This window comes from Bombina bombina, chromosome 3, assembly GCF_027579735.1.
Source record: "Bombina bombina isolate aBomBom1 chromosome 3, aBomBom1.pri, whole genome shotgun sequence".
Taxonomy (NCBI): Eukaryota; Metazoa; Chordata; class Amphibia; order Anura; family Bombinatoridae; genus Bombina; species Bombina bombina.
This window is the reverse complement of record NC_069501.1, coordinates 1,278,198,264-1,278,226,019: the sequence shown is the minus strand read 5'-3', so window position 1 is coordinate 1,278,226,019 and position 27,756 is coordinate 1,278,198,264. Positions and strand designations below refer to the sequence as shown.

The window sequence follows — 27,756 nt, the reverse complement described above, 5'->3', positions numbered from 1 at the left end:
TTTCTCCTACTGTTCCTGGTTCCCTCGGCAGAATGACTGGGGGATGAGGGAAGTGGGGGAGGTATTTAAGCCTTTGGCTGGGGTGTCTTAGCCTCCTCCTGGTGGCCAGGTTCTTAATTCCCAATAGTAATGAATGAAGCCGTGGACTTTCCTCCCCTCGATGGAAATGAAATTATCAGGTAAGCATAATTTATGTTTTTGGAAGGGTTAAAATCCTTTAAGCCGCTCATTTCTGTGTGGATATATACAGGGCATGAGCCCCTTCAAACAATCAACATGTTTTCAGGCTGGACCTACGGTTACTATTGCAAACAAACCGGGCCCAACCTTGCCACTTCATATATTTTGACTTTCTGAATAAGTAACTGGTATTTGGCCTACTCATTTTTGTGTGGATATATACAGGACACAAACCCCTTTAACATGTTCTCAGCATGGCCCAACGCTTTTTATGGTAAACAAACTGCTGCCAAGGTTGCAATCCCATATATTTTACCTTCTTTTTTGTGAGTAACTGGTATTTAAAAAGGGGTTACAATCCTTTGACCTCTCATCTCTTTGTGTATATATTCTGGGCATGAACTCCTTCATACAAACAACATATTTTCAGACTGGCCAAATACTTTTTGTGGCAAACAAACTGGTACAAACCTTGCCACGGCATATATTTTACCTTCTCTAAATAAGTAACTTGTATTTTGAAAGGGTTAAAATCTTTTGGGCCACTGATTTCTATAGTGATATATACAGGGTATAAGCCACTTTATACAATCATTTTCTTTCTTTTTTTTACGACAGGCCCAACGATTTATTTGGCAAACTAACTTGTGCCAACTTGCCACATCATTTATTTTAACCTTTTCTAAAAAGTAACTGGTATTTTAAAAGGGTTAAAGTCCTTTGTGACACATATTTCTGTATGGATACGTACAGGGCATGAACTACTTCATAGGGTAGACATGTTCTCAGACTAGAGCAACGCTTTTTTTGACAAACAACAAATTGGTGCAAACCTTGTCAAATCACATATTTTACCTTTTCTAAATTAGTAACTCTTATTTTGAAGGGGTATCTTTGCCATAGAAATCTTTGGGCTGTTCTGAAAACATGTGGATTGTATAAAGGGGCTCACGCCCTATATATCCACACAGAAATCAGTGGCCAAAATTATTTTAACTCTTTTTTAAAATACAAGTTACTTATTCATAAAAGGCAAACTATATGAAGTGGCAAGGTTGGCACCAGTTTGTTTGCCATAGAAACTGTTGGTCCAGCCTGAAAACATGTCTGTCCTATGAAGGTGCTCAAACCCTGTATATATCCACACATAAATGAGTGGCCCAAAGGATTTAACCCTTTTAAAATATCAGTTACTTATTCAGAAAAGGTGAAATATATGAAGTGGCAAGATTGGCACCAGTTTGTTTGCCATACAAAGGCATTGGGTCAGTCTGAAAACATGTGGATTGTAATGAAGGGGGTTCACACCATGTATATATCAACACAGAAATAAGTGACCCAAAGGATTATAACTCTTTCAATATACAAGTTAGTTACTTCAAAAAATAACCAAAATGGTGCCATGTTCACCAGCTGTTTATTGCAATATAACATGTATTGGTATAAAATATACGTTTTTTTTAGGTTTTGAGAAAGTGTATTATTTTATTTAAAATAAAAATAATTGTAGATATTTTGTTTATACAGCTTTATTTGGCTGAATGTAGCCAGTTGCCGAATAAGAAGCTGGCTGAATAAGAAGCTAACTTCAGCGAATAAGAAGCTGGCTTAATAAGAAGCTAACTTCAGCGAATAAGAAGCTAACTTCAGCCAATAAGAAGCTGGCTTAATAAGAAGCTAACTTCAGCCAATAAGAAGCTAACTTCAGCCAATAAGAAGCTGGCTTAATAATAATAATTTTAATAATTTGCAATTTATATAGCGCTTTTCTCCCTGTGAGACTCAAAGCACTTTACAAATATACTGTACCAACATAAGACATAAAAGTTAGGAGTTTCTGAAGATCAGATAGGCGGACTGAATGCCTGATGGAAGAGGTGGGTCTTTAGCTTTTTTTTAAAAGTCTGTAAGGATGGCGCCTCTCTGATTGCGCACGGTAAAGAGTTCCAGAAAGTAGGGTCAGCGTGGCCGAATGCTCTGGAGCCTGAGTTTGTCCTTATTCTTGGCACTGAGAGGAGGGATGTGTTGGCTGACCTAAGTGAACGGGATGGGATGTAGGGTGTCAGGAGCTCTTTCAGGTACTGTGGGCCTTGGTTGTTTAAGGCTTTGAAGGTCAGCAGGCCAATTTTAAAATATGTTCGCCATTTAATTGGAAGCCAATGCAGGGAGTGGAGAACAGGTGTTATGTGGCAGGAGCAAGTTTGATTGGTCAATAGTCTTGCTGCTGCGTTTTGTACTGTCTGAAGGCGATGGAGTTCTTTTTTTGGGAGGCCCAAGTAAAGTGCATTGCAGTAATCTAGCCTAGAGGATACAAATGCATGGATTAATGTTGGCATATCACCCGGTGGAATTAAGTGTTGTATCCTGGCTATGTTTTTCAGATGAAAGTAGGCAGATTTTATTACGGAGGAAATCTGCTGTTTAAAAGATAGTCCAGCGTCAATCAGCACTCCGAGGTTTCGTACCTTTGCTGAACTAACGAGTTCAGAGCTTCCAAGCTCCAGGCCAGTTGGGTGATCGTGGGATATTTTTGATGCCCGGGGTCCCCTCACCAAGAGTAACTCTGTTTTGTCCGGGTTCACTTTGAGACAGCTAGCATTCATCCATTCTATGAGGTCTGTTAAGCAACTGTTTATGCGGCATGCTGGGTCTGTAGTATCTGGAGCAAAGGAGAAGTAGAGTTGTGTGTCATCAGCGTAACAATGATACCTTAGGCCATGTTGGTTAATGATGTCCCTCAGTGGTAGTAAGTAAATTGCAAATAGCATGGGAGACAGGATAGATCCTTGTGGAACTCCGCAGGCCAGTTCTGTTGGTGCTGATGAGCTTGATCCTGATATTACTCTCTGTGATCTACCAGCGAGGAAGGATTTAAACCAGTTAAGGACTGTGCCTCCTAGACCACAGATGTACTGCAAGCGCTCTATTACAATTTTATGGTCAATGGTGTCAAATGCTGCTGAGAGATCCAGGAGGATTAGAATGGAGAAATCACCTTTGTCTCTTGCCATGAGGAGATCATTTAGCACTCAGACTAGCGCTGTTTCAGTGCTGTGGCGGCATCTGAAGCCTGACTGGAAAGGATTGAATATGTTTAGGCGTGATAGATGGGCTTCCAGTTGAGTTGCCACTACTTTTTCAATTATTTTCCCCAGAAATGGGAGGTTGGATACTGGTCTGTAATTAGTCATGCAGTCTGGGCCTAATAAAGGTTTCTTTAGGAGTGGTTTTACCACAGCTTCTTTTAGAGGATCTGGAAAGTCTCCTGTTTTTAGTGAACACTGCACTATTTTTGTGAGGACTGGGGCAAGTGTTTCAATGCATCCAGATATGAGCTGAGTTGGAGCAGGGTCTAAGTCACACGTAGTAGGGTGCAACTTTTGTATGGTGTTTTTAACTTCTTTTATATCCACATTTGTAAAAGTGGACCATAAACTGGGGTAGTCTGGCATTCCATTGTAGTGGTTCTGGTGTGTAACTGTTTGGCCTGCTGTGATAGCAGTTCGTATTGAGGAAATCTTGTCTCTGAAGAAGTTCGCAAATGCTTCACATTTATCCTGAGAAAAGTTGGTGGGGCTAAGCATGCATGCTGGTTTGCAGAGCTTTTCTACTGTGCGAAACAGTTGCCTGGGTCTATTGTGGGAGAGTGCAATTTCGCGTGATAAAAATGAAGATTTTTTCTGAGTTATCTTGGATTGATATTTATTTAGATGTTTGGTAAGAGCGGCTTTATCCTCTGGATCATGTGATCACTTTCTCTCGAGCTTACGTCCTGTTCTTTTCATTACTCTGATGGAGCTATCAAACCACGGTGCATTGTTGTGGGTTTGGACAGTGCGTATGCGAGATGGTGCAATGCTTTCTAGGGTGTCTCTCATTGTTTTGTTGTAGAGTCGGACTAAGGAGCTGGGGTCTTCGCAGGTGCCCATTAGTTCACTTAGATCCATATGTGATGCTACATCCAGTGGTGTCACCCCTTTTAATGAGCAGTGTTTGACCAGGTTCTGAGGCTGGTGTCTGGTTGATTGTGATACAATGGAGAAGTGAATGGAGTGGTGGTCTGACCAGGTAACTGGGTTTACAGTTACTGGTGACACTTCTAGTCCAGACTGAAACACTAGATCAAGTGTATGACCTTTTCTGTGGGTGGGAGTGGTGACGATTTGTGTAAAGCCGAGTGTAAGCTAACTTCAGCGAATAAGAAGCTAACTTCAGCGAATAAGAAGCTGGCTTAATTAGAAGCTAACTTCAGCGAATAAGAAGCTAACTTCAGCGAATAAGAAGCTGGCTTAATTAGAAGCTAACTTCAGCAAATAAGAAGCTGGCTTAATAAGAAGCTAACTTCAGCGAATAAGAAGCTGGCTTAATAAGGAGCTAACTTCAGCGAATAAGAAGCTGGCTTAATAAGAAGCTAACTTCAGCGAATAAGAAGCTGGACGAATAAGAAGCCAACTTCAGCCTTGTGTATTACTTTGTGTATATGTGGTAATATATGTGTGTATATGTATTTATTGTGTGTAAATGTGTTTTATATGCAAGTGTGTGTGAGTGTATATATTTGTGTAGCACTGTGTGTATGTATATATATATATATATATATATATATATATATATTGTGAGTATTACTTTGTGTATATATGTGTGTGTGTGTGAGAATGTATATATTTGTGTAGCACTGTGTATATATTGTGTGTAAAGGTGTTTTATATGCAAGTGTGTGTGAGAATGTATATATTTGTGTAGCACTGTGTATATATTGTGTGTATTACTTTGTGTATATATGTGTTTGTGTGTGTGTGTGAGGATGTATATATTCGTGTAGCACTGTGTATATATTGTGTGTGTATTTGTGTATATATGTGTTTATGTGTGTGTGAGAATGTATATATTTGTGTAGCACAGTGTGTATATATATTGTGTGTATTACTTTGTGTATATATGTGTTTGTGTGTGTGTGAGAATGTATATATTTGTGTAGCACTGTGTGTATTACTTTGTGTATATATGTGTTTGTGTGTGTGTGAGAATGTATATATTTGTGTAGCACTGTGTATATATTGTGTGTATTACTTTGTGTATATATTTGTGTGTGTGTGAGAATGTATATATTTGTGTAGCACTGTGTATATATATATATTGTGTGTGTGTGTGTAACTGTGGTAATGTGTGTGTGTATATGTATATATTGTGTGTATTACTTTGTGTATACATGTGTTTATATGTGAGTTTGTGTGAGAATGTATATATTTGTGTAGCACTGTGTATATATTGTGTGTATTACTTTGTGTATACATGTGTTTATATGTGAATTTGTGTGAGAATGTATATATTTGTGTAGCACTATGTGTATATATATATATGTATTGTGTGTGTGTGTGTAACTGTGGTAATGTGTGTGTATATGTATATTTCTCCAACATTGGTGTGTCCGGTCCACGGCGTCATCCTTACTTGTGGGAATATCTCTTCCCCAACAGGAAATGGCAAAGAGTCCCAGCAAAAGCTGGCCATATAGTCCCTCCTAGGCTCCGCCCACCCCAGTCATTCTCTTTGCCGTTTGCACAGGCAACATCTCCACGGAGATGGTTAAGAGTATGTGGTGTTTAGTTGTAGTTTTTTATTCTACTATCAAGAGTTTGTTATTTTAAAATAGTGCTGGTATGTACTATTTACTCTGAAACAGAAAAAGATGAAGAGTTCTGTTTGTGAGAGGAAGATGATTTTAGCAGCAGTAACTAAAATCGTTTGCTGTTTCCACATAGGACTGTTGAGATGAAGTAACTTCAGTTGGGGGAAACAGTTAGCAGACTTTTCTGCTTAAGGTATGACTAGCCATATTTCTAACAAGACTGTGTAATGCTGGAAGGCTGTCATTTCCCCTCATGGGGACCGGTAAGCCATTTTCTTAGTCTCAAACAGAATAAAGGGCTTAATATGGGCTGTAAAACTGGTAGACACTTTTATGGGCAAAATCGATTGCTTTATTTGAGCATTTTATACATGTTTATGCTTGAAATTCACACTTAGAATCTTGGGGAACGTTTTTTAACGTCAGGCACTGAGTTAGACACCTTTCCAGTCAGGAAGGGCCTTCCCAGTTGTAGGCTGAGCCTCATTTTTGCGCCATTACTGCGCAGTTACTTTTGAGAGCAAGACATGCAGATGCATGTGTGTGGATCTGAAAGTAGTTGGAAAGGTTCCTAGAAGGCTTCATTTGGTATCGTATTCCCCCCTGGGTTTGGTAAAGTCGCAGCAAAGGCTGTAGCTGGGACTGTAGAGGGGTTAAAACTGTAACCGGCTCCGGTTTCGTTATTTTAAGGGTTAAAGCTCTGAAATTTGGTGTGCAATACTTTTAATGCTTTAAGACACTGTGGTGAAAATTTGGTAAATTTTGAACAATTCCTTCATACTTTTTCACATATTCAGTAATAAAGTGTGCACTGTTTAAAATTTAAAGAGACAGTAACGTTTTTGTTTTAAAACGGTTTTTGTGCTTTATTGACAAGTTTAAGCCTATTTAACATGTCTGTACCTTCAGATAAGCTATGTTCTATATGTATGAAAGTCAATGTGTCTCCCCCTTCAAAATTGTGTGATAATTGTGCCATAGCGTCCAAACAAAGTAAGGACAGTGCTGCCACAGATAGTAAAATTGCCCAAGATGTTTCATCAGATGAAGGGAGCAGACATAGTTCTACATCATCTCCTTCTGTGTCTACGCCAGTTTTGCCCACGCAGGAGGCCCCTAGTACTTCTAGCGCGCCAATGCTTATTACTATGCAACAATTGACGGCAGTAATGGATAACTCCATAGCAAATATTTTATCCAAAATGCCTATATATCAGAGAAAGTGCGATTGCTCTGTTTTAAACACTGAAGAGCAGGAGGGCGCTGATGATAATTGCTCTGTCATACCCTCACACCAATCTGAAGGGGCCATGAGGGAGGTTTTGTCAGATGGGGAAATTTCAGATTCAGGAAAAATTTCTCAACAGGCTGAACCTGATGTTGTGACATTTAAATTTAAATTAGAGCATCTCCGCGCACTGCTTAAGGAGGTGTTATCTACGCTGGATGATTGTGACAACCTGGTCATTCCAGAAAAATTATGCAAGATGGACAAGTTCCTAGAGGTTCCGGTGCACCCCGACGCTTTTCCTATACCCAAGCGGGTGGCGGACATAGTGAATAAGAAGCCCGGCATACCTTTTGTACCCCCTCCTATATTTAAGAAATTATTTCCTATGGTCGACCCCAGAAAGGACTTATGGCAGACAGTCCCTAAGGTCGAGGGGGCAGTTTCTACTCTAAACAAGCACACTACTATTCCTATCGAGGATAATTGTGCTTTCAAAGATCCTATGGATAAAAAATTGGAGGGTTTGCTTAAAAAGATTTTTGTACAGCAAGGTTACCTCCTGCAACCCATTTCGTGCATTGTTCCTGTCACTACAGCAGCGTGGTTCTGGTTCGAGGAACTAGAAAAGTCGCTCAGTAGAGAGACTCCGTATGAGGAGGTTATGGACAGAGTTCACGCACTCAAGTTAGCTAATTCTTTTATTTTAGATGCCGCTTTGCAATTGGCTAGATTAGCGGCGAAAAATTCAGGGTTTGCAATTGTGGCGCGCAGAGCGCTTTGGCTAAAGTCTTGGTCAGCGGATGTATCTTCCAAGACAAAATTGCTTAATATCCCCTTCAAGGGTAAAACTCTCTTTGGGCCAGAATTGAAAGAGATTATCTCAGACATCACTGGGGAAAAGGGCCACGCCCTCCCACAAGATAGGCCTTTCAAAGCCAAGAATAAGTCTAATTTTCGTTCCTTTCGCAATTTCAGGAATGGACCGGCCTCTAATTCCGCATCCTCTAAACAAGAGGGTAATGCTTCACAAACCAAACCAGCCTGGAAACTGATGCAAGGCTGGAACAAGGGTAAGCAGGCCAAGAAGCCTGCTGCTGCTAACAAAACAGCATGAAGGAGTAGCCCCCGATCCGGGACCGGATCTAGTAGGGGGCAGACTCTCTCTCTTTGCTCAGGCTTGGGCAAGAGATGTTCAGGATCCCTGGGCACTAGAAATAGTCTCTCAGGGTTATCTTCTGGAATTCAAGGAACTACCCCCAAGGGGAAGGTTCCACATGTCTCACTTATCCTCAAACCAAATAAAGAGACAGGCATTCTTACATTGTGTAGAAGACCTGTTAAAAATGGGAGTGATACACCCAGTTCCAACGGCGGAACAGGGAATGGGATTTTACTCAAATCTGTTTGTAGTTCCCAAAAAAGAGGGAACTTTCAGACCAATTCTGGATTTAAAGATCCTAAACAAATTTCTCAGGGTTCCATCGTTCAAAATGGAGACCATTCGAACGATTCTACCCACAATCCAGGAAGGTCAATTTATGACTACCGTGGACCTAAAGGATGCGTATCTACATATTCCTATCCACAAGGATCATCATCAGTTCCTAAGGTTCGCCTTTCTGAACAAACATTACCAGTTTGTGGCCCTCCCATTCGGGTTAGCCACTGCTCCAAGGATTTTCACAAAGGTACTCGGGTCCCTTCTAGCGGTTCTAAGACCAAGGGGCATTGCAGTAGTACCTTACTTGGACGACATTCTGATACAAGCGTCGTCTCTCTCAAAGGCAAAGACTCACACAGACATCGTTCTGGCCTTTCTCAGATCTCACGGATGGAAGGTGAACATAGAAAAAAGTTCCCTGTCTCCGTCGACAAGAGTTCCTTTCTTGGGAACAATAATAGATTCTTTAGAAATTAGGATTTTCCTGACAGAAGTCAGAAAGTCAAAACTTCTAAACGCTTGTCAAGTTCTTCATTCTATTCCTCGTCCTTCCGTAGCTCAGTGCATGGAAGTAGTAGGGTTGATGGTTGCAGCAATGGACATAGTTCCTTTTGCGCGAATTCATCTAAGACCATTACAACTGTGCATGCTGAAACAGTGGAATGGGGACTATACAGACTTGTCTCCAGTGATTCAAGTAAATCAGAAGACCAGAGACTCACTCCGTTGGTGGCTAACCCTGGACCACCTGTCCCAGGGAATGAGCTTCCGCAGACCAGAGTGGGTCATCGTCACGACCGGCGCCAGTCTAGCGGGCTGGGGCGCGGTCTGGGAATCCCTGAAAGCTCAGGGACTATGGTCTCGGGAAGAGTCTCTTCTCCCGATAAACATTCTGGAACTGAAAGCGATATTCAATGCTCTCAGGGCTTGGCCTCAACTAGCAAAGGCCAGATTTATAAGATTCCAATCAGACAACATGACGACTGTTGCTTATATCAATCATCAGGGGGGAACAAGGAGTTCCCTGGCGATGAGAGAAGTGACCAAAATAATAGGATCACTCCTGCCACCTATCTGCGATCCACATCCCAGGAGTGGAAAACTGGGAGGCGGATTATCTGAGTCGTCAGACATTCCATCCGGGGGAGTGGAAACTTCACCCGGAGATCTTTGCCCAATTAACTCAATTATGGGGCATTCCAGACATGGATCTGATGGCGTCTCGTCAGAACTTCAAGGTTCCTTGCTACGGGTCCAGATCCAGGGATCCCAAGGTGACTCTAGTGGATGCACTAGTAGCGCCTTGGACCTTCAACCTAGCTTATGTGTTTCCACCGTTTCCTCTCATTCCCAGGCTGGTAGCCAGGATCAAGCAGGAGAGGGCCTCGGTGATCTTGATAGCTCCTGCGTGGCCATGCAGGACTTGGTATGCAGACCTGGTGAATATGTCATCGGTTCCACCATGGAAGCTACCTTTGAGACAGGACCTTCTTGTACAGGGTCCATTCGAACATCCAAATCTGGTCTCCCTCCAGCTGACGGCTTGGAAATTGAAAGCTTGATTCTATCAAAGCGTGGGTTTTCAGATTCTGTGATAGATACTCTGGTTCAAGCCAGAAAACCGGTAACTAGAAAAATTTACCATAAAATATGGAAAAGATATATCTGCTGGTGTGAATCCAAGGGATTCCCATGGAATAAGATCAAAATTCCTAAGATCCTTTCCTTTCTACAAGAAGGTTTGGATAAAGGATTATCAGCGAGTTCTCTAAAGGGACAGATTTCTGCTTTATCTGTCTTACTACACAAACGACTGGCAGCTGTGCCAGATGTTCAAGCATTTGTTCAGGCTCTGGTTAGGATCAAGCCCGTTTACAGACCTTTGACTCCTCCCTGGAGTTTAAATCTAGTTCTTTCAGTTCTCCAAGGGGTTCCGTTTGAACCTTTACATTCCATAGATATTAAGTTGTTATCTTAGAAAGTTTTGTTCTTGGTTGCTATTTCTTCTGCTAGAAGAGTTTCTGAGTTATCTGCTCTGCAGTGTACTCCGCCCTATCTGGTGTTCCATTCAGATAAGGTTGTTTTGCGTACTAAGCCTGGTTTTCTTCCAAAGGTTGTTTCCAACAAAAATATTAACCAGGAGATAGTTGTACCTTCTTTGTGTCCGAATCCAGTTTCAAAGAAGAAACGTTTGCTACACAATTTAGATGTAGTCCGTGCTCTAAAATTCTATTTAGAAGCTACAAAAGAGTTCAGACAAACATCTTCTCTGTTTGTCGTCTATTCTGGTAAAAGGAGAGGTCAAAAAGCGACTTCTACCTCTCTTTCCTTTTGGCTTAAAAGCATCATCCGATTGGCTTACGAGACTGCCGGACGGCAGCCTCCTGAAGAATCGCAGCTCACTCTACTAGGGCTGTGGCTTCCACATGGGCCTTCAAGAACGAGGCTTCTGTTGATCAGATATGTAAGGCAGCGACTTGGTCTTCACTGCACACTTTTGCCAAATTTGACAAATTTGATACTTTTGCTTCTTCGGAGGCTATTTTTGGGAGAAAGGTTTTGCAAGCCGTGGTGCATTCCGTTTAGGTAACCTGATTTGCTCCCTCCCTTCATCCGTGTCCTAAAGCTTTGGTATTGGTTCCCACAAGTAAGGATGACGCCGTGGACCGGACACACCAATGTTGGAGAAAACAGAATTTATGCTTACCTGATAAATTACTTTCTCCAACGGTGTGTCCGGTCCACGGCCCACCCTGGTTTTTTTAATCAGGTTTGATGAATTATTTTCTCTAACTACATTCACCACGGCACCCTATAGTTTCTCCTGTTTTTTCCTCCTGTCCGTCAGTCGAATGACTGGGGTGGGCGGAGCCTAGGAGGGACTATATGGCCAGCTTTTGCTGGGACTCTTTGCCATTTCCTGTTGGGGAAGAGATATTCCCACAAGTAAGGATGACACCGTGGACCGGACACACCGTTGGAGAAAGTAATTTATCAGGTAAGCATAAATTCTGTTATTGTGTGTATTACTTTGTGTATATATGTGTGTGTGTGTGTGTGAGAATGTGTATATATTTGTGTAGCACTGTGTATATATTGTATGTGCTTTACTTTGTATATATGTGTGTGTATATATATATATATTGTGTGTGTATTTGTGTATATGTGAGTTTGTGTAAGTATGTATATATTTGTGTAGCACTGTATATTTTGTGTGTGTATATGTATATATTGTGTGTATTACTTTGTGTTTTATATGTGAGTGTGTTTGCAAATGTATATATTTGTGTAGCTGTGTGTGTGTGTGTATATATATATATATATGTATGTATGTGTGTGTATTACTTTGTGTATATATGTGTTTGTGTGTGTGTGAGAATGTATATATTTGTGTAGCACTGTGTATATATTGTGTGTGTATATGTGGTAATTTGTGTATATGTGGTAATATGTGTAACAGTGTGTATATGTATATATTGTTTGCGTGTGTAAGAATGTATATATTTGTGTAGCACTGTGTATATATTGTGTGTGTATATGTGGTAATTTGTGTATATGTGGTAATATGTGTAACAGTGTGTATATGTATATATTGTTTGTGTGTGTGTAGCTATGTGTAACTGTGTTTATGTAGTGTGTGTGTGTTACTGTGTATGAGTATGTATGTGTGTCGCAGTGTGCATATGTATGTAGTGTGTGTGTGTGTTACTGTGTATGAGTATGTATGTGTGTCGCAGTGTGCATATGTATATAGTGTGTGTTACTGTGTATGAGTATGTATGTGTGTCGCAGTGTGCATATGTATGTAGTGTGTGTGTGTGTTACTGTGTATGAGTATGTATGTGTGTCGCAGTGTGCATATGTATATAGTGTGTGTTACTGTGTATGAGTATGTATGTGTCGCAGTGTGCATATGTATATAGTATGTGTGTGTGTGTGTGTTACTGTGTATGAGTATGTATGTGTGTCGCAGTGTGCATATGTATATAGTGTGTGTGTGTTACTGTGTATGAGTATGTATGTGTGTCGCAGTGTGCATATGTATATAGTGTGTGTGTGTTACTGTGTATGAGTATGTATGTTTGTCGCAGTGTGCATATGTATATAGTGTGTGTGTGTTACTGTGTATGAGTATGTATGTGTGTCGCAGTGTGCATATGTATATAGTGTGTGTTACTGTGTATGAGTATGTATGTGTGTCGCAGTGTGCATATGTATATAGTGTGTGTTACTGTGTATGAGTATGTATGTGTGTCGCAGTGTGCATATGTATATAGTGTGTGTTACTGTGTATGAGTATGTATGTGTGTAATAGTGTTCCATGTATATAGTGTGTGTTACTGTGTATGAGTATGTATGTGTGTCGCAGTGTGCATATGTATATAGTGTGTGTGTGTTACTGTGTATGAGTATGTATGTTTGTCGCAGTGTGCATATGTATATAGTGTGTGTGTTACTGTGTATGAGTATGTATGTGTGTCGCAGTGTGCATATGTATATAGTGTGTGTTACTGTGTATGAGTATGTATGTGTGTCGCAGTGTGCATATGTATATAGTGTGTGTTACTGTGTATGAGTATGTATGTGTGTCGCAGTGTGCATATGTATATAGTGTGTGTGTGTGTTACTGTGTATGAGTATGTATGTTTGTCGCAGTGTGCATATGTATATAGTGTGTGTGTGTTACTGTGTATGAGTATGTATGTGTGTCGCAGTGTGCATATGTATATAGTGTGTGTTACTGTGTATGAGTATGTATGTGTGTCGCAGTGTGCATATGTATATAGTGTGTGTTACTGTGTATGAGTATGTATGTGTGTCGCAGTGTGCATATGTATATAGTGTGTGTTACTGTGTATGAGTATGTATGTGTGTAATAGTGTTCCATGTATATAGTGTGTGTGTGTTACTGTGTATGAGTATGTATGTGTGTCGCAGTGTGCATATGTATATAGTGTGTGTTACTGTGTATGAGTATGTATGTGTGTCGCAGTGTGCATATGTATATAGTGTGTGTTACTGTGTATGAGTATGTATGTGTGTCGCAGTGTGCATATGTATATAGTGTGTGTTACTGTGTATGAGTATGTATGTGTGTCGCAGTGTGCATATGTATATAGTGTGTGTGTTACTGTGTATGAGTATGTATGTGTGTCGCAGTGTGCATATGTATATAGTGTGTGTGTGTTACTGTGTATGAGTATGTATGTGTGTCGCAGTGTGCATATGTATATAGTGTGTGTGTGTTTCTGTATGAGTATGTATGTGTCGCAGTGTGCATATGTATATAGTGTGTGTGTGTTACTGTGTATGAGTATGTATGTGTGTTGCAGTGTGCATATGTATATAGAGTGTGTGTACTGTATATAGTATGTATGTGTGTCGCAGTGTGCATATGTATATAGTGTGTGTTACTGTGTATGAGTATGTATGTGTGTCGCAGTGTGCATATGTATATAGTGTGTGTGTGTTACTGTGTATGAGTATGTATGTGTGTCGCAGTGTGCATATGTATATAGTGTGTGTGTTACTGTGTATGAGTATGTATGTGTGTCGCAGTGTGCATATGTATATAGTGTGTGTGTGGTTACTGTGTATGAGTATGTATGTGTGTCGCAGTGTGCATATGTATATAGTGTGTGTGTGTTACTGTGTATGAGTATGTATGTGTGTCGCAGTGTGCATATGTATATAGTGTGTGTTACTGTGTATGAGTATGTATGTGTGTCGCAGTGTGCATATGTATATAGTGTGTGTGTGTTACTGTGTATGAGTATGTATGTGTGTCGCAGTGTGCATATGTATATAGTGTGTGTGTGTGTTACTGTGTATGAGTATGTATGTGTGTCGCAGTGTGCATATGTATATAGTGAGTGTGTGTTACTGTGTATGAGTATGTATGTGTGTCGCAGTGTGCATATGTATATAGTGTGTGTGTGTTACTGTGTATGAGTATGTATGTGTGTCGCAGTGTGCATATGTATATAGTGTGTGTGTGTTACTGTGTATGAGTATGTATGTGTGTCGCAGTGTGCATATGTATATAGTGTGTGTGTGTTACTGTGTATGAGTATGTATGTGTGTCGCAGTGTGCATATGTATATAGTGTGTGTGTGTTACTGTGTATGAGTATGTATGTGTGTCGCAGTGTGCATATGTATATAGTGTGTGTGTTACTGTGTATGAGTATGTATGTGTGTCGCAGTGTGCATATGTATATAGTGTGTGTGTGTTACTGTGTATGAGTATGTATGTGTGTCGCAGTGTGCATATGTATATAGTTGTGTGTGTTACTGTGTATGAGTATGTATGTGTGTCGCAGTGTGCATATGTATATAGTGTGTGTTACTGTGTATGAGTATGTATGTGTGTCGCAGTGTGCATATGTATATAGTGTGTGTGTGTGTTACTGTGTATGAGTATGTATGTGTGTCGCAGTGTGCATATGTATATAGTGTGTGTGTGTGTGTGTTACTGTGTATGAGTATGTATGTGTGTCGCAGTGTGCATATGTATATAGTGTGTGTGTGTGTTACTGTGTATGAGTATGTATGTGTGTCGCAGTGTGCATATGTATATAGTGTGTGTGTTACTGTGTATGAGTATGTATGTGTGTCGCAGTGTGCATATGTATGGTGTCGCAGTGTGCATATGTATATAGTGTGTGTGTGTTACTGTGTATGAGTATGTATGTGTGTCGCAGTGTGCATATGTATATAGTGTGTGTGTGTGTGTGTGTTACTGTGTATGAGTATGTATGTGTGTCGCAGTGTGCATATGTATATAGTGTGTGTTACTGTGTATGAGTATGTATGTGTGTCGCAGGGTGCAAATGTATATAGTGTGTGTTACTGTGTATGAGTATGTATGTGTGTCGCAGTGTGCATATGTATATAGTGTGTGTGTGTGTTACTGTGTATGAGTATGTATGTGTGTCGCAGTGTGCATATGTATATAGTGTGTGTGTGTGTTACTGTGTATGAGTATGTATGTTTGTCGCAGTGTGCATATGTATATAGTGTGTGTGTGTTACTGTGTATGAGTATGTATGTGTGTCGCAGTGTGCATATGTATATAGTGTGTGTTACTGTGTATGAGTATGTATGTGTGTCGCAGTGTGCATATGTATATAGTGTGTGTTACTGTGTATGAGTATGTATGTGTGTCGCAGTGTGCATATGTATATAGTGTGTGTGTGTGTGTGTGTGTTACTGTGTATGAGTATGTATGTGTGTCGCAGTGTGCATATGTATATAGTGTGTGTGTGTTTGTTACTGTGTATGAGTATGTATGTGTGTCGCAGTGTGCATATGTATATAGTGTGTGTGTGTGTGTTACTGTGTTTGAGTATGTATGTGTGTCGCAGTGTGCATATGTATAAAGTGTGTGTGTGTGTTACTGTGTATGAGTATGTATGTGTGTCGCAGTGTGTGTTACTGTGTATGAGTATGTATGTGTGTCGCAGTGTGCATATGTATATAGTGTGTGTGTTACTGTGTATGAGTATGTATGTGTGTCGCAGTGTGCATATGTATATAGTGTGTGTGTTACTGTGTATGAGTATTAGTGTTTCGCAGTGTGCATATGTATATAGTGTGTGTGTGTTACTGTGCTATGGAGTATTGTATGTGTGTCGCAGTGTGCATATTGTATAGTGTGAGTGTTTACTGTGTATGATATGTAGTTGTCGCAGTGTGCATATGTATATAGTGTGTGTGTGTTACTGTGTATGAATATGTATGTGTGTCGCAGTGTGCAATGTATATAGTGTGTGTGTGTGTTACTGTGTATGAGTATGTATGTGTGTCGCAGTGTGCATATGTATATATGTGTGTGTGTGTGTTACTGTGTATGAGTATGTATGTGTGTCGCAGTGTGCATATGTATTATACGTGTGGTGTGTTACTGTGTATGAGGTATGTATGTGTGTCGCAGTGTGCATATGTATATAGTGTGTCGTGTGTGTTACTGTGTATGAGTATGTATGTGTGTCGCAGTGTGCATATGTATATAGTGTTGTGTGTTACTGTGTTATGAGTATGTATGTGTGTCGCAGTGTGCATATGTATATAGTGTGTGTGTTACTGTGTATGAGTATGTATGTGTGTCGCAGTGTGCATATGTATATAGAGTGTGTTACTGTGTATGAGTATGTATGTTGTAACGCAGTGTGCCTATGTATATAGTGTGTGTGTGTTACTGTGTATGAGTATGTATGTGTGTCGCAGTGTGCATATGTATATAGTGTGTGTGTGTGTGTGTAACTGTGTATGAGTATGTATGTGTGTCGCAGTGTGCATATGTATATAGTGTGTGTGTGTTACTGTGTATGAGTATGTATGTGTGTCGCAGTGTGCATATGTATATAGTGTGTGTGTGTGTGTGTGTGTGTTACTGTGTATGAGTATGTATGTGTGTGTCGCAGTGTGCATATGTATATAGTGTGTGTGTGTGTTACTGTGTATGAGTATGTATGTGTGTCGCAGTGTGCATATGTATATAGTGTGTGTGTGTTACTGTGTATGAGTATGTATGTGTGTCGCAGTGTGCATATGTATATAGTGTGTGTGTGTGTTACTGTGTATGAGTATGTATGTGTGTCGCAGTGTGCATATGTATATAGTGTGTGGTGTTACTGTGTATGAGTATGTATGTGTGTCGCAGTGTGCATATGTATATAGTGTGTGTGTGTGTGTTACTGTGTATGAGTATGTATGTGTGTCGCAGTGTGCATATGTATATAGTGTGTGTGTATGTTACTGTGTATGAGTATGTATGTGTGTCGCAGTGTGCATATGTATATAGTGTGTGTGTGTGTTACTGTGTATGAGTATGTATGTGTGTCGCAGTGTGCATAGTGTATATAGTGTGTGTGTGTGTTACTGTGTATGAGTATGTATGTGTGTCGCAGTGTGCATATGTATATAGTGTGTGTGTGTGTTACTGTGTATGAGTATGTATGTGTGTCGCAGTGTGCATATGTATATAGTGTGTGTGTGTGTGTTACTGTGTATGAGTATGTATGTGTGTCGCAGTGTGCATATGTATATAGTGTGTGTGTTACTGTGTATGAGTATGTATGTGTGTCGCAGTGTGCATATGTATATAGTGTGTGTGTGTGTTACTGTGTATGAGTATGTATGTGTGTCGCAGTGTGCATATGTATATAGTGTGTGTGTGTTACTGTGTATGAGTATGTATGTGTGTCGCAGTGTGCATATGTATATAGTGTGTTGTGTTACTGTGTATGAGTATGTATGTGTGTCGCAGTGTGCATATGTATATAGTGTGTGTGTGTGTTACTGTGTATGAGTATGTATGTGTGTCGCAGTGTGCATATGTATATAGTGTGTGTGTGTGTTACTGTGTATGAGTATGTATGTGTGTCGCAGTGTGCATATGTATATAGTGTGTGTGTGTGTGTTACTGTGTATGAGTATGTATGTGTGTCGCAGTGTGCATATGTATATAGTGTGTGTGTGTGTGTTTACTGTGTATGAGTATGTATGTGTGTCGCAGTGTGCATATGTATATAGTGTGTGTGTGTGTTACTGTGTATGAGTATGTATGTGTGTCGCAGTGTGCATATGTATATAGTGTGTGTGTGTTACTGTGTATGAGTATGTATGTGTGTCGCAGTGTGCATATGTATATAGTGTGCGTGTGTGTGTTACTGTGTATGAGTATGTATGTGTGTCGCAGTGTGCATATGTATATAGTGTGTGTGTGTTACTGTGTATGAGTATGTATGTGTGTCGCAGTGTGCATATGTATATAGTGTGTGTGTGTGTGTGTTACTGTGTATGAGTATGTATGTGTGTCGCAGTGTGCATATGTATATAGTGTGTGTGTGTGTGTTACTGTGTATGAGTATGTATGTGTGTCGCAGTGTGCATATGTATATAGTGTGTGTGTGTTACTGTGTATGAGTATGTATGTGTGTCGCAGTGTGCATATGTATATAGTGTGTGTGTGTGTTACTGTGTATGAGTATGTATGTGTGTCGCAGTGTGCATATGTATATAGTGTGTGTGTGTTACTGTGTATGAGTATGTATGTGTGTCGCAGTGTGCATATGTATATAGTGTGTGTGTGTGTTACTGTGTATGAGTATGTATGTGTGTCGCAGTGTGCATATGTATATAGTGTGTGTGTGTGTTACTGTGTATGAGTATGTATGTGTGTCTCAGTGTGCATATGTATATAGTGTGTGTGTGTGTTACTGTGTATGAGTATGTATGTGTGTCGCAGTGTGCATATGTATAGTAGTGTGTGTGTGTGTTACTGTGTATGAGTATGTATGTGTGTCGCAGTGTGCATATGTATATAGTGTGTGTGTGTGTTACTGTGTATGAGTATGTATGTGTGTGAGTGTGCATATGTATATAGTGTGTGTGTGTGTTACTGTGTATGAGTATGTATGTGTGTCGCAGTGTGCATATGTATATAGTGTGTGTGTGTGTTACTGTGTATGAGTATGTATGTTTGTCGCAGTGTGCATATGTATATAGTGTGTGTGTGTTACGGTGTATGAGTATGTATGTGTGTCACAGTGTGCATATGTATATAGTGTTTGTGTGTGTGTGTTACTGTGTATTAGTATGTATGTGTGTCGCAGTGTGCATATGTATATAGTGTATGTGTGTTACTGTGTTTGAGTATGTATGTGTGAGTATATATTGTATGTGTTACTTTTTGTATGTTTATATGTGTATTTGTATGTGTGCTACTTTGTGTTTGTATGTGTGTAACAGTGTTATATGTATTGTGTTTGTTACTTTGTGTATATATCTGTGTTACTTGTGGTTTTGGACATCAGTCTCACTGGAGTTCTGCAAACAACCGCCACAAACATTGTTGCATTTATTCAACATTTGCATTTTGTAAATATCAGTTTATAGAACAGGGCTTTTTACACCCCAAAATATTGCTTCTCTTGTGACCAAAACACTGCCCCCCACCACACACCAATATTGAATGGCTGAGAGAATACTAGAGATTTGCCAGCAGTATATATGAGGGTATATTAATATTTGTGTATCATTATTTGTGTTCTCTGTATGTGTAATAATCAATAAGATCTGAATACACCTGCTATATTGTGTGCAGACTGACCACTGAAATAAATTGACTTTACAGAGGATAAAGAAGCGGTTGCATCAGACAATATAGACCTTGTAGAAATGGAGAACTGACATGAAGATGTCATCCAATCCTCAGCAGGTACAGTTTAGCCATAATTAAGTAGTTTTCCAGCCTCCAGTCAAGTTAAAAAGACCTTTATTAATTTCTTACAGGGTCCATCACATCAACCAACAACGTTTCAAGCCTATTCCAGGTTCTTAATCATGTCATGACATGATTAAGAACCTGGAATAGGTTTGAAACGTTGTTGGTTGATGTGATGGACCCTGTAAGAAATGAATAAAGGTCTTTTTAACTTGACTGGAGGCTGGAAAACTACTTAATTTTGAATACATATTGGGGTTTGGCTAACCCTTTCCTATGCCCCAGAAAGGAAAAGAGAGGTGCTGTCTTTCACCATTTTCATATAACAGTTTAGCCATAGCCATCTCTCTGGGTATTTAGTTAGCTGGGCAGGTACAGTTTAGCCATAACCACCTCTCTGGGTAATTAGTTAGCTGGCCAGGTACAGTTTAGCCATAGCCATCTCTCTGGGTATTTAGTTAGCTGGGCAGGTACAGTTTAGCCGTAACCACCTCTCTGGGTATTTAGTTAGCTGGGCAGGTACAGTTTAGCCATAACCACCTCTCTGGGTATTTAGTTAGCTGGGCAGGTACAGTTTAGCCATAACCATCTCTCTGGGTATTCAGTTAGCTGGGCAGGTACAGTTTAGCCATAACCATCTCCCTGGGTATTTAGTTAGCTGGGCAGGTACAGTTTAGTCATAACCACCTCTCTGGGAATTTAGTTAGCTGGGCAGGTACAGTTTAGCCATAACCATCTCTCTGGGTAATTAGTTAGCTGGGCAGGTACAGTTTAGTCAAAACCATCTTTCTGGGTATTTAGTTAGCTGGGCAGGTACAGTTTAGCCATAACCATCTCTCTGGGTAATTAGTTAGCTGGGCAGGTACAGTTTAGTCAAAACCATCTTTCTGGGTATTTAGTTAGCTGGGCGGGTACAGTTTAGCCATAACCACCTCTCTGGGTATTTTAGTTTACTGGGCAGGTACAGTTTAGCCATAACCACCTCTCTGGGTATTTAGTTAGCTGGGCAGGTACAGTTTAGTCATAACCACCTCTCTGGGTATTTAGTTAGCTGGGCAGGTACAGTTTAGCCATAACCACCTCTCTGGGTATTTTAGTTTACTGGGCAGGTACAGTTTAGCCATAACCACCTCTCTGGGTATTTAGTTAGCTGGGCAGGTACAGTTTAGCCATAACCACCTCTCTGGGTATTTAGTTAGCTGGGCAGGTACAGTTTAGCCATAACTACCTCTCTGGGTATTTAGTTAGCTGGCCGGGTACAGTTTGGCCATAACCACCTCTCTGGGTATTTACAGAGGATAAAGAAGCGGTTGCATCAGACAATATAGATCTTGTAGAAATGGAGAACTGACATGAAGATGTCATCCAATCCTCAGCATGTACAGTTTAGTCATAACCACCTCTCTGGGTATTTAGTTAGCTGGGCAGGTACAGTTTAGCCATAACCACTTCTCTGGGTATTAATTAGCTGGGCAGGTACAGTTTAGTCATAACCACCTCTCTGGGCATTTAGTTAGCTGACCAGTTGCATGGACATTAAAACCTTAATAACATTTTTGTATTCTGCTAATAAATACTTTTCTTCTGTTATGTGCGATCAGTCCACGGGTCATCATTACTTCTGGGATATAACTCCTCCCCAACAGGAAATGCAAGAGGATTCACCCAGCAGAGCTGATATAGCTCCTCCCCTCTACGTCAGTCCCAGTCATTCTCTTGCACCCAACGACTAGATAGGATGTGTGAGAGGACTATGGTGATTATACTTAGTTTTTATGACTTCAATCAAAAGTTTGTTATTTTACAATAGCACCGGAGCGTGTTATTACTTCTCTGGCAGAGTTTGAAGAAGAATCTACCAGAGTTTTTTACTATGATTTTAACCGGAGTAGTTAAGATCATATTGCTGTTCTCGGCCATCTGAGGGAGGTAAAGGCTTCAGATCAGGGGACAGCGGGCAGATGAATCTGCATTGAGGTATGTAGCAGTTTTTATTTTCTGAATGGAATTGATGAAAAAATCCTGCTATACCGTTATAATGACATGTATGTATACACTTCAGTATTCTGGGAATGGTTTTTCACCGGAACTACTCTGTTAAAGGTCACTAATCCTTTTAATAAATATTGTCATGTTAAACGTTTTTGCTGGAATGTAGAATCGTTTACATTGCTGAGGTACTGAGTAAATAAATGTTTGGGCATTATTTTCCACTTGGCAGTTGTCTGCTTTAAATTGTGACAGTTTCGTTTCTCCTCACTGCTGTGTGTGAGAGGGAGGGGCCGTTTTTGGCGCTCTTTTGCTACGCATCAAAAAATTCCAGTCAGCTACTATTATATTTCCTGCATGATCCGGTTCACTGACAGATCTCAGGGGTCTTCAAACTTCTTTGAAGGGAGGTACATTCTCTCAGCAGAGCTGTGAGAATTTTTATTGACTGTGAATAAAAACGTTACTCTATAATTTTTTATGTCAAATTTAGTTATTTACTAATGGGAACAAACCTTTACTAAAAGTTGTGTTATTTTAAACTTGATGCTATAACTGTTTCAGTTCATTATCTCAACTGTCATTTAATCGTTTAAGTACCTCTTTGAGGCACAGTACGTTTTTGCTAAAAAAGATTATAACCAGGTTGCAAGTTATTGCTAGTGTGTTAAACATGTCTGACTCAGAGAATATCTGTGTCATTTGTTCCAATGCCAAGGTGGAGCCCAATAGAAGTTTATGTACTAACTGTATTGATGCTACTTTAAATAAAAGTCAATCTGTACAATGTGAACAAATTTCACCAAACTGCGAGGGGAGAGTTATGCCGACTAACTCGCCTCACGAGGCAGTACCTGCATCTCCCGCCCGGGAGGTGAGTGATATTATGGCGCCTAATACATCTGGGCGGCCATTACAGATAACATTACATGATATGGCTACTGTTATGACTGAAGTTTTGTCTAAATTACCAGAACTAAGAGGCAAGCGTGATCACTCTGGGGTGAGAACAGAGTGCGCTGACAATACTAGGGCCATGTCTGATACTGCGTCACAGCTTGCAGAGCATGAGGACGGAGAGCTTCATTCTGTGGGTGACGGTTCGGATCCAAACAGATTGGATTCAGATATTTCAAATTTTAAATTTAAATTGGAGAACCTCCGTGCATTACTAGGGGAGGTCTTAGCAGCTCTCAATGATTGTAACACCATTGCAATACCAGAGAAAATGTGTAGGTTGGATAAATACTTTGCGGTACCGGCGAGTACTGACGTTTTTCCTATACCTAAGAGATTAACTGAAATTGTTACTAAGGAGTGGGATAGACCCGGTGTGCCGTTCTCACCCCCTCCAATATTTAGAAAGATGTTTCCAATAGACGCCACTACTCGGGACTTATGGCAAACGGTCCCTAAGGTGGAAGGAGCAGTTTCTACTTTAGCTAAGCGTACCACTATCCCGGTGGAGGATAGCTGTGCTTTTTCAGATCCAATGGATAAAAAATTAGAGGGTTACCTTAAGAAAATGTTTGTTCAACAAGGTTTTATATTGCAACCCCTTGCATGTATCGCGCCGATTACGGCTGCGGCAGCATTTTGGATGGAGTCTCTGGAAGAGAACCTTAGTTCATCTACGCTAGACGACATTATGGACAGGCTTAGAGTCCTTAAACTAGCCAATTCATTCATTTCGGAGGCCGTAGTACATTTAACCAAACTTACGGCTAAGAACTCTGGATTCGCCATACAGGCACGTAGAGCACTGTGGCTAAAATCCTGGTCAGCTGATGTTACTTCTAAGTCTAAATTACTTAATATACCTTTCAAGGGGCAGTCTTTATTTGGGCCCGGGTTGAAAGAAATTATCGCTGACATTACAGGAGGTAAGGGCCACGCCCTACCTCAAGACAAAGCCAAAGCTAAGGCTAGACAGTCTAATTTTCGTCCCTTTCGGAATTTCAAACCTGGAGCAGCGTCAACCTCCACTGCACCAAAACAGGAAGGAGCTGTTGCTCGTTACAGACAAGGCTGGAAACCTAACCAGTCCTGGAATAAGGGCAAACAGGCCAGGAAACCTGCTGCTGCCCCAAAGACAGCATGAACCGAGAGCCCCCGATCCGGGACCGGATCTAGTGGGGGGCAGACTTTCTCTCTTCGCTCAGGCCTGGGCAAGAGATGTTCAGGATCCCTGGGCGCTGGAGATCATATCTCAGGGATACCTTCTAGACTTCAAATTATCTCCCCCAAAAGGGAGATTTCATCTGTCAAGGTTGTCAACAAACCAGATAAAGAAAGAAGCGTTTCTACGCTGTGTACAAGATCTGTTATTAATGGGAGTGATCCATCCAGTTCCGCGGTCGGAACAAGGACAAGGGTTCTACTCAAACCTGTTTGTGGTTCCCAAAAAAGAGGGAACTTTCAGGCCAATCTTAGATTTAAAGATTCTAAACAAATTCCTAAGAGTTCCATCGTTCAAAATGGAAACTATTCGGACAATCTTACCTATGATCCAAAAGGGTCAGTACATGACCACAGTGGATTTAAAAGATGCTTACCTTCACATACCGATTCACAAAGATCATCAACGGTATCTACGGTTTGCCTTCCTAGACAGGCACTACCAGTTTGTAGCTCTTCCATTCGGATTGGCTACGGCCCCAAGAATCTTCACAAAGGTTCTGGGCGCCCTTCTGGCGGTACTAAGACCGCGAGGGATTTCGGTAGCTCCGTACCTAGACGACATTCTAATACAAGCTTCAAGCTTTCAAACTGCCAAGTCTCATACAGAGTTAGTTCTGGCATTTCTAAGGTCGCATGGATGGAAAGTGAACGAAAAGAAAAGTTCTCTTTTTCCTCTTACAAGAGTTCCATTCTTGGGGACTCTTATAGATTCTGTAGAAATGAAGATTTACCTGACAGAAGACAGGTTAACAAGGCTTCAGGATGCATGCCGTGTCCTTCATTCCATTCAACACCCGTCAGTAGCTCAATGCATGGAGGTGATCGGCTTAATGGTAGCGGCAATGGACATAGTACCTTTTGCACGCCTACACCTCAGACCGCTGCAATTGTGCATGCTAAGTCAGTGGAATGGGGATTACTCAGATTTGTCCCCTACCCTGAATCTGAATCAAGAGACCAGAAATTCTCTTCTATGGTGGCTTTATCGGCCACACCTGTCCAGGGGGATGCCATTCAGCAGGCCAGACTGGACAATCGTAACAACAGACGCCAGCCTGCTAGGTTGGGGCGCTGTCTGGAATTCCCTGAAGACTCAGGGATTATGGAATCAGGAGGAGAGTCTCCTTCCAATAAACATTCTGGAATTGAGGGCAGTGCTCAATGCCCTTCTAGCTTGGCCCCAATTAACAACTCAGGGGTTCATCAGGTTTCAGTCGGACAATATCACGACTGTAGCTTACATCAACCATCAGGGAGGGACAAGAAGCTCCCTAGCAATGATGGAAGTATCAAAGATAATTCGCTGGGCAGAGTCTCACTCTTGCCACCTGTCAGCAATCCACATCCCGGGAGTGGAGAACTGGGAGGCGGATTTCTTGAGTCGCCAGACTTTTCATCCGGGAGAGTGGGAACTTCATCCGGAGATTTTTGCCCAAATACTTCGACGTTGGGGCAAACCAGAGATAGATCTCATGGCGTCTCGCCAGAACGCCAAACTTCCTCACTACGGGTCCAGATCCAGGGATCCGGAAGCGGTTCTGATAGATGCTTTGACAGCACCTTGGAACTTCGGGATGGCTTATGTGTTTCCACCCTTCCCGCTGCTTCCTCGATTGATTGCGAAAATCAAACAAGAGAGAGCATCTGTGATTCTAATAGCGCCTGCATGGCCACGCAGGACTTGGTATGCAGATCTAGTGGACATGTCATCCTGTCCACCTTGGTCTCTACCTCTGAGACAGGACCTTCTGATACAGGGTCCATTCAAACATCAAAATCTAACTTCTCTGAAACTGACTGCTTGGAAATTGAACGCTTGATTTTATCAAAGCGTGGTTTTTCTGAGTCGGTTATTGATACCCTGATCCAGGCTAGGAAGCCTGTTACCAGAAAGATTTACCATAAAATATGGCGCAAATACCTATACTGGTGCGAATCCAAACGTTACTCCTGGAGTAAGGTTAGGATCCCTAGGATATTGTCTTTTCTACAAGAAGGTTTAGAAAAGGGTTTATCGGCTAGTTCATTAAAGGGACAGATTTCAGCTCTGTCCATCTTGTTACACAGGCGTCTGTCAGAAAATCCAGACGTCCAGGCTTTTTGTCAAGCTTTAGCTAGGATTAAGCCTGTGTTTAAAGCCGTTGCTCCGCCATGGAGTTTAAACTTAGTTCTTAACGTTTTACAAGGTGTTCCATTTGAACCCCTTCATTCCATTGATATAAAATTGTTATCTTGGAAAGTTCTGTTTTTAATGGCTATTTCCTCGGCTCGAAGAGTCTCTGAGTTATCAGCATTACATTGTGATTCTCCTTATCTGATTTTTCACTCAGATAAGGTAGTTCTGCGTACTAAACCTGGGTTCTTACCTAAGGTAGTTACTAACAGGAATATCAATCAAGAGATTGTTGTTCCATCCTTGTGTCCAAATCCTTCTTCAAAGAAGGAACGTCTTCTACACAATCTGGATGTAGTTCGTGCCCTCAAGTTCTACTTGCAGGCAACTAAAAATTTTCGCCAAACTTCTTCCCTGTTTGTCGTTTATTCTGGACAGAGGAGAGGTCAAAAAGCTTCTGCTACCTCTCTCTCTTTCTGGCTTCGTAGCATAATACGTTTAGCCTATGAGACTGCTGGACAGCAGCCTCCTGAAAGAATTACAGCTCACTCCACTAGAGCTGTGGCTTCCACTTGGGCCTTTAAGAATGAGGCCTCTGTTGAACAGATTTGCAAGGCTGCAACTTGGTCTTCGCTTCATACTTTTTCCAAATTTTACAAATTTGACACTTTTGCTTCTTCGGAGGCTATTTTTGGGAGAAAGGTTCTTCAGGCAGTGGTTCCTTCTGTATAATGAGCCTGCCTATCCCTCCCGTCATCCGTGTACTTTTGCTTTGGTATTGGTATCCCAGAAGTAATGATGACCCGTGGACTGATCGCACATAACAGAAGAAAACATAATTTATGCTTACCTGATAAATTCCTTTCTTCTGTTGTGCGATCAGTCCACGGCCCGCCCTGTTTTTTAAGGCAGGTAAATATTTTTTAAATTATACTCCAGTCACCACTTCACCCTTGGTTACTCCTTTCTCGTTGATTCTTGGTCGAATGACTGGGACTGACGTAGAGGGGAGGAGCTATATCAGCTCTGCTGGGTGAATCCTCTTGCATTTCCTGTTGGGGAGGAGTTATATCCCAGAAGTAATGATGACCCGTGGACTGATCGCACAACAGAAGAAAGGAATTTATCAGGTAAGCATAAATTATGTTTTCTTTCTCTTGTTAAGTGTATCCAGTCAACGGATCATCCATTACTTATGGGATATTCTCCTTCCCAACAGGAAGTTGCAAGAGGATCACCCACAGCAGAGCTGCTATATAGCTCCTCCCCTAACTGTCATATCCAGTCATTCTCTTGCAAGCCTCAACCAAGATGGAGGTCGTAAGAGGAGTGTGGTGTTTTATACTTAGTTTATTCTTCAATCAAAAGTTTATTTTTAAATGGTACCGGAGTGTACTGTTTATCTCAGGCAGTATTTAGAAGAAGAATCTGCCTGCGTTTTCTATGATCTTAGCAGAAGTAACTAAGATCCATGGCTGTTCTCACATATTCTGAGGAGTGAGGTAACTTCAGAGAGGGAATGGTGTGCAGGTTTTCCTGCAATAAGGTATGTGCAGTTAATATTTCTTCTGTTATGTGTGATCAGTCCACGGGTCATCATTACTTCTGGGATATTATCTGCTCCCCTACAGGAAGTGCAAGAGGATTCACCCAGCAGAGTTGCTATATAGCTCCTCCCCTCTACGTCACCTCCAGTCATTCTCTTGCACCCAAAGACTAGATAGGAGGTGTGAGAGGACTATGGTGATTATACTTAGTTTCTC

General features: G+C 41.1%; 1 protein-coding gene across 1 annotated transcript in view; it reads left to right on the top strand.

Moving 5' to 3' along the window:
- Nucleotides 1–19,184: 19,184 nt before the first annotated feature.
- Nucleotides 19,185–27,756, top strand: part of LOC128652752 (zinc finger protein 25) — a 278,742-nt gene continuing 270,170 nt past the window's right edge. The window contains exon 1 of the mRNA XM_053705683.1: nucleotides 19,185–19,704. Coding sequence (XP_053561658.1) covers nucleotides 19,678–19,704 — 27 coding nt within the window. The 5' untranslated portion in view covers nucleotides 19,185–19,677. The remainder of the gene's footprint in view (nucleotides 19,705–27,756) is intronic.